Consider the following 7,959-nt stretch of genomic DNA (forward strand, 5'->3'; position numbering starts at 1 on the left):
TCCTCTGTGAGCCGGGCCCTCCTCTGTGAGCTGGGCCGTCCTCTGTGAGCCTGGCCCTCCTCTGTGAGCTGGGCCCTCCTCTGTGAGCTGGGCCCTCCTCTTCAGCTTCTCACAGCTTGTAGTACAAGTTCCTGCAGCTTTCTGGGCTGAGCAGGATATCAATAAAGAGGGACGACCTGTACGTTTCTCCTCGGACTATTCTGACCCACGAGGCCCCAGACCCTCCCGAACAAGCCATGAGGGTTTGATTCAGAAACACGAGCACAGAAGCAGAGCAGATTTGTAGCAGCATCACTTTATTGAAGCTCTTTATCAGTGTGTTGGAAGCAGTGAAACTCTGTACAGTATCTTTTGGGACAGAATGAAAGGTGATGATCTCCCTACAGAGCGCTGAAGAAGGCGAGGAGGCCGGTGTCAGGGGACGGGTGGGCCAGAAGCTTCTGGATCTGTAAAAAAGAGAGTATATGTTTGTCACCTTCATCACTTACTCTGGCAGATCAGAATGAAATCGGTCTCTGCATGTTTTCAAGGGCAAGATGGCAGCTTTACAAACACAGAAAGAAACGGCACACTTAGGTTTGATCACTGTGTTCTGTGTTAAGTATGAGGGCTTCCCTCACCACAGTTTAAGGTCACCTTTAGTTGGTCGACAGTGTCAGTGATAGAGATTGTAGGCAGCGCATTTTTGGCAGCCCCGAAGCTGCAGTCTCTTGACTGACAGCAGTCTGGGAATGTGCAAATTAAATTTTGAATTGGGGTTTACTGCCAGTTTAGTGCGTTCCATTTACACTGGGAAGTCAAAATTTTGGAAGTCGCAAGCCGATACTGACAGTTGAAAAAGTTCAACCTCAAAATCAAATATTGGTGTTTTGCGCATTATAGTTGGGGAAGCTATAGAAATAACTCTGGATGTCCTGATAAAGTTTTTTTGCCCCTGATCTCAGTCGTTTTATATCAAGTATCTGCCAATTCAGAGTCCTGATCCAATATTTCAATTTCCCTTGATAATACAGGGGCACAGTGCACACTTTAAGTAGGCTCCTTAGTTATTAAAATCAATCAAATGTATAGCCTATGCTTGACAATATGAATAAATCAAAAGCTCTGCAATGCATTCGCCAATTATTATTATTATTTATTTATTCATTTCACCAAAAAAATATGAACTGGCAAAACGTCCGTTTAATCTTTTTGGCCTGTCTCAGGGGAGTGTCTGTCCCTTTAAGGGAGTAGCCTGTTCTGCAGTGTTTGTTGCTTCAGGGCAGCCTGTATTTCAGTCACCTGAATGAGCTGTGTTCCCTTGAGTGTTAATTTTTGTCATCCTCACATCTTTTGGGCTGATGACGCTTCATTACTACATGATGGCTTTTTGGTTGTGGAGCTTGCATACTTGCAGTGGTGAGTGTGATTGTAGTAAACTCTGCTCTCCTCTCCTCAAAGCAGAGCGGAGAAACACCGAGCACTAAATGCGAGACTCTCACACTGAGCTGAAACAAAATAAGTGCTAATAACTTCAATAAATCACGTATATAAACAGTCTGTGTCTGAGTTCCCAGACAGACGCTCCAACTGGAGCACCCCCTGAAGTCGGATTTTCGACTCAGAAAGTCAGGGAAACTTCACCAACCTCAAAATCTAGCAGTGATGAAATCTATAGTAACATATTATTTATAGCACTTCTGTCTTATTTGTGTCATATTAAAGCAGTCATACAAACAGTCCTGTCAGACTTGTATCTGTGGACATATTGCTATAGTGTTTGTATGCCCAAAATACAGCGTAATCCTTTGTTATGAACTAGTATAATTAACAATATCTTGGCTTTTATTACTTGTACTGGAACACAATAAACTCCCCGCGATAAATAGAATGCAGCATTATATTCAAATCACATCGAAACAAACAAAAGTAACTCAGGAGTGTAACAGCTTTTGATTTAAGCACCTCCTTGAAGTTGGGGTGTTTGGCATCTTGAACCAATTGCAGCAGAACGGCCTCTGTGGTAGTGAGATAAGCTCCACTCTGCTTCAGTCGGGACAGAGCAAACAGACGGTCTGTCTGGCTGTGGAGGGAGACACACAGGAACAAATTTATATTTATCACAGGTTATACCGAAATTATGCTATATAGCAGAAAAAAACACAGAATACACAGATACCTTCTGGATGAGACGGCATCAGCCACAATATGAACCTCCATTCCCTTTTCCAGCAGGTCAAATGTTGTGCACTGAGAAAATCACACAAAACAGATGTCCTCGTTCATTAACTGAAGCTCTGCGGCACATACGGACATAATAATTACATTACCAGATAGCATAACAGCTCAATGATCACACCATTTCCTCCCTCGTGATCATTTTTTTAGGTCTTTTTTACTGCAGGAACTCATAATTGTCTTATACATATAATACAAGCACATCTATTCAAGTGCACCTTAAATTTTTGTTAGAGGCTCATATTCAAAAAGGGCCACTTATAAAGAAGGTAGGTCTTTTTCTAAAAATAAAGAATTCATGCTAGAGTCAGTGCGTAAGTCACATGCTGATGTGTACGAGCATAGTCAGCCTGATTTTAAAACAGTAGAAACAGAGGAGTTAAACCTAGTGCACACAAAACAAAAATTAAAAATAAAGTGGGTTAAAAATGCTTCATTTAGGCTTGATGATGCACACATTGTAGCAAACTAAGAATAAGATGATCGTGACTGTAAACATTTATGTATTCACTTGTGTTTTTGTTCTTTTGTGATGCTGCAAACAATGCTGGGTAATTATAACAGTAATCTGGTCATACTGCAATACAGGCGTGTGCCTCGATTCCACAGAGTATAGCCTGTTTGGGGTTCCCCAGGGCCTGCAGCTCCTTCTCCACATCCTCGATCATCATGGTGAATGACGTCTTAGCATGAGCTTTCAGGTCTCCTGCTCCCAGCTCTGGTACTGTGGGACCCAGACCTTTTGGGTACTGCTCCGTCAAAATCGAGGGGATACCCAGAACACGGCTGGCCTGTAAGAAGGAGGAGAGAAATAGTTATTACTTAAAAATGAATGTCTAAGGCTATTAACTTATGTAAATGTTAAGTAGAGCCGCAATAGTATGAGATTCTCACGGTACAACACCTGTCTCAGAAATTACCATGGTTTCATGGTATATATTATTAGAATCAGTGACATTTCAGTTAGTTAAAGGAATGGTTGGTTGAACCGATGCTGTGTTGTAATTGAAATTTTAAACCATTTTTTTAATAGAAGCAAGAAGGAGGATGGAAGATGCACACGTGCAGGTGAGATTCTTCGTCCACTTGCAATTTTTTTTTTTCACTACCATAGATAAGCAAATGCACACAGTGTGATGACTGCCAATTTCAATATCTTGGTATACTGTTTCACATTATACTACTGAAACCCTACTGGCTGATATGGCTGCATGATGGTGAGTATTTCCAACCTGGAGCACTCTGGCAGCATTGCTCACGATGTTGGTGAACTGGAAGATGTTGGGTCTGAACTTCTCTTGCATGTCACACAGGAAGAGCACTGCATCCTTGGTGGAGAGCCGGCCAACGCTCGCCACTTCAAGAACGAGGTTACAGAAAATTAATAATTGTGTTCAGAGGTCCACTGGCTTACAGGAACACTTGGCAACTCTTAAACATCTTTGCAATGTTAAATCAAGTTTTTCACATTGGTGCAATCTATGTCTACTTAACCCTTTGAAACCTGGAGCGACATCCTTTTTCTTTTGCTGCTTTCAGATGCCTTTCACAATATTTAACCCTTTAAACTCTGAGCTTATTGGTATAATTTCTTCCAAAAATGTGGGGAAAAGAAGGCAATGAGGAACTTGGTAAGAAATATTTCACAAATTGAAAGAAATTAGTAGATTATAAAATGTATATATTTTTAAAAAGCTAGGGAAGATGTGTAGTTTTTAAAAAAATAATAAATAATAATAAATAATAATAATAAATATTACAGAATTATTATAAATTTTTAACCACTTTCCGAGTCTTTTTTTAACTTTTTAACTCTTTTTTTCTTCATTTGTGTGTGTGTTTTTTGTTGTTGTTTGTTTTTAACTAATTTCCAGGTAAGTTTCTTGTACTTTTTACTAATTTCTTTTTCTTTTTACTGATTTCTGGGTCGTTTTTTTTTTTATTGCTCATTGCATTCCTCCTATGTTTTATGGAGAAACCGAGCAAATTTGCTCAGGTCTCGAAGGGTTAAGGAGGAAATAAGTTATCTTCCTCATACAAAAAAAAATCCTCAATGGTGTTGCATGGTTTTTGTAACACAAATGAATTGATGTGGCGAACATAAACATAAAAAAAATAAACTTACTGTTGTTGTCTGAATGGTCCGACAGTGAGAAGGGGCAGTGGGTGACAGGTTAAACAGGGCTGCAGAAAGGTTAGCTGTCAGGTTAAAGTATAATGTCCCATGTGACGCGTCCTGTGTAATAAGAAACCCACAGAAAATGTGCCTATTTTACTTGCACGTGAAGGAAGAAGAACGCATTCAATATCGAAACAAAGCGGCACGAGATCACCCATTCAAACAATCAACATTTGAATTCATTATGAGACGATTTCGTTATATCAAATATAATAAACCAAAGTCAAAACAATAACTAACCTAGCATGTAGCAAAGGAGACAGACAAGTTTAACCACCGTTCTTTGACAAACACCACTCTCAGAAGCGCATTGACCAATAGAATTGCGTGTCGAAGTTATTGACGTTTCTCTTGGCCAATAGCAGCCTCTGTTCGCAGCCAATCGCCGTGCTTGCTCTGGTGGGCGGGAACTCAACCCTCAGTGGTCACCTGAAGATGTCCGACAATGCAGAGTCCCCAACAGAAACGCAAAAAGAGGAGTCACAACCGCCGTCAGACGACTCGACGACAAACGATGATAAGAAGAAAAGTAAGAAAGTCCAATATATCGAAAGTCATACGAAATTAGCGAATAATAGCTATCTGTTTACGAGGGTTGTTGACAGTGCGGAAAGAAACAATTCCGGGTATGTGACGTAAAAGACGATTGACAAGGATTTTGACCAATAGGAAGGCTTATTTTTTTCTGTTTAGCCAATAAACATTTTGCTTTAAACATGTGGTGCTTCCTGTGGGGAATGGCTAAAGCTAAAGCTAATGTTTGCGAAGGAAACATCAAATTTTGACTTTAAAGTTTGTTATATATATTTTTAGAGATAGGCGGTTTATTTCCATAAGGTATCAAGCATTGTTTTACTCTGGCACGAGTAGCAACCACACGTCTGCACATAATAATACTTTACTAATATTAAGCTAACAAACTCCGGTTAGCTTAAAACTGTCAAACTGTCACAGCCCAGTTTTATTAAAAAACAAATATGGTGTTTTATGTTTTGGGGATTTTAACTACGTTTCTTAAGAAATTGCGAGACAGCCTCTTTTTTAAAATTTTTTATTATTTTTTTTTTTTCATCAGTTGTTTGCGATGTAATGTGAGTTGTTTTCTTATTTAGAGTTATTTCACTAAACAATAAATAAATTAAACAATTTTATAGCCTGTTATCAACAACCATGATATTAAACCATTGAATTGAAATCAGGGTCAATTTGAAAATCATCAAAGAGTCGCCTCGCCATACATATAATTTTGAACTCATAATATTACATCACTGTGTCTTAATACTCTAAGTAAAAGTAATCATATCAAAGTAAATAAATAAACACTTTTAAATAAATAATGCCTGCACATTGGCTGTAGTTCACCATGTTTATTATGAGAAGTAGATAAACTCCAGTTTTATTAGCCCTGGACCTACTTCTACTTCTTGTTACTATCTGTTTACATCTCTGCATCTCTTTATTTATTTAAGTATTTTTTCTTTTATCCTGTCTATATTGCAGTTAATTCACTAATTACTACTGCATACCAATCTACTGTAGTATTATCTTTTATTGTAATTTATATATATATATATATATATATATATATATATATATACATTTTCAGTTGCTTCTAAGTGCATTTCCCCCTGTGGGATTGCACATCAATGAAAATCAATCCACCACTTTTTCACCTGTATGCTACAATTTTAATAATATGAGGTTAATGTTCAGTCTGTAGACACATGCATTCAAACTTAAGCATTGACACAAATGACATGGGCAGCGATTTTCTCCAATGCTGCTTTTCTCTCCTTAGTTGCTGCAACTGTGTTATTTTTCTTTCTAAATATGGGCTCATATTCGCCTTAGGCAGCATGAGGACCACTAGTTCCAATGGGGAAAAGTAGCTTGTTTTTTTTTTCTCAGTGGTTGCCATGGTGAATCGAGGTATCGGGGTTCATTGATGATGGCTTCTTATTGAGGTCGTGCACATGCTAAACTCAAGGTGAAAATACTCAGAGTTTATTGAACTAATTCAGATCAACTGAACTCAGAGTTTCTCATCTCTGAGTAAATAAACTCAGAGTTCAGGGTTAGACTCAGAGTTTGTTGAACCTCCTTACTGGAATACCCCCCTGGTAGCAGCGCTTTCACTTTTTACTTTTTCTGTTTTGATAGTTGACGTGCTGTTGAAGGCAGTTGGAGACACTCCTATAATGAAAACAAAGAAGTGGGCAGTGGACAGGGGGAGGACGGTACAGTCCCTTTCTCAGTTTATCTCTCGCTTCCTCAAGCTTGATGGCAGTGAACAACTGGTAAGAATAAAGTTTGTTTACATTTTTCACTTCCCCAAATCATATTTGTGAAAACATGCATCACGTCTTGCAACTCTATAAACATCTGCTCTCATTTTTTTTCCAGTTCATATATGTCAACCAGTCTTTTGCCCCCTCACCGGATCAAGAAGTAGGCGTCCTCTTTGATGTGAGTACAATGCCTGTTTTAATGCTCTCTCTATGTAGAGTGCTTTCAAATAGAAACAAACTACAGATAAATGCTAGTCACATTTGTCACTTAAGACACGAGCATGAAAGTTCATTCATGACCTTCGGCTCAGAACGTGTAACTAAATAATCTCACCTCTAAAGTCCACTCACCAGTTTTTTTCACCCGAATCATCTGCAAAATCCAGTTAAATTCCAGTTATATGTGGTTAAGAGCTCAGAAAAAGCTGCTAACTGGACCTCTCATGCAAACATTAATCATGTCTCTGAGTAAAAGTGCAACACACACAAAAGACAATTTTAATAATATTTACGTCACTACTTGCCAAAATCACAAACTAAAGTTTTGTTTTGTGTATTCAAAAAGTGAAGCAAATGAGCAGAGCCTTATCAGTGACTATAGATGAAAACCTTTCGAGAATATCAACATGAAAGTATTTCCTTTACCTTTTAAAAGAGAAATGCGTACATATTATATTGTGCAGCCCTACAAGGTTCAGTCAATAGAAGTGAATTTGTCATGTGGGATTTGACCAGCAGAGGGGGCAACAAGAGGGACGCTCCATGTTTCAAAAGCCAAAATCCTAAACCACTGATTAAAATAAGAAATAGCCGAGTCCAGAATTCACACTGGACATCCACTGCACAGCTTGACAGATCAAAGTCAGTTTACATTTACCAGTTAATATTAGTTTTGAACACATTCATTTATGAAACTGCACTGTTGTATCATTCATCTGTCTTTATTTAAAATTAACATTTATGTATTTTTTTTCTCATTTTTTCAGTGTTTTGGCAGCGATGGAAAGCTGGTTCTACATTACTGTAAATCTCAAGCCTGGGGTTAAACTCTACAACTCCTCCTTTCTTAAATCTATCCTCCCAACATGCACACCTGTTTTTTCTCCATTTTTGGCATTTTTTCAGTTTTTCTGTACATACATATTGTAAATAAATTATTGTAACTATAGAAATCTCTTCCCACTGTTTTTCTAAGCGTCACTTTGGCACCCAAAAATAAACTCTTAAATTAGTGGGCACAGGATTTGGCTTTGCACAGCGCTGGAGCTGATTAGG

General features: G+C 38.4%; 2 protein-coding genes across 2 annotated transcripts; one reads left to right on the top strand and one right to left on the bottom strand.

The window, feature by feature from the left end:
* Positions 1–279: 279 nt before the first annotated feature.
* isoc2 (isochorismatase domain containing 2) lies at positions 280–4,793 on the bottom strand. Its single transcript, XM_042490442.2, has 7 exons — positions 4,637–4,793; positions 4,343–4,453; positions 3,450–3,574; positions 2,796–3,008; positions 2,159–2,229; positions 1,945–2,062; positions 280–446 (listed from the first exon to the last, which is right to left on the bottom strand). Coding segments are annotated over exons 2-7 (594 nt in total). The 5' UTR covers positions 4,344–4,453; positions 4,637–4,793; the 3' UTR covers positions 280–380.
* On the top strand, positions 4,768–7,856 carry atg12 (ATG12 autophagy related 12 homolog (S. cerevisiae)). The gene is made up of 4 exons (XM_042490613.2): positions 4,768–4,925; positions 6,557–6,693; positions 6,800–6,862; positions 7,671–7,856. Exons 1-4 carry the CDS (start codon positions 4,832–4,834, stop codon positions 7,728–7,730), a joined length of 354 nt encoding a protein of 117 aa, XP_042346547.1. The 5' UTR covers positions 4,768–4,831; the 3' UTR covers positions 7,731–7,856.
* The last annotated feature ends 103 nt before the right edge of the window (positions 7,857–7,959 follow it).

This window comes from Plectropomus leopardus, chromosome 11 (assembly GCF_026936395.1).
Source record: "Plectropomus leopardus strain MGB_pleo_1.0 chromosome 11, ASM2693639v1, whole genome shotgun sequence".
Taxonomy (NCBI): Eukaryota; Metazoa; Chordata; class Actinopteri; order Perciformes; family Serranidae; genus Plectropomus; species Plectropomus leopardus.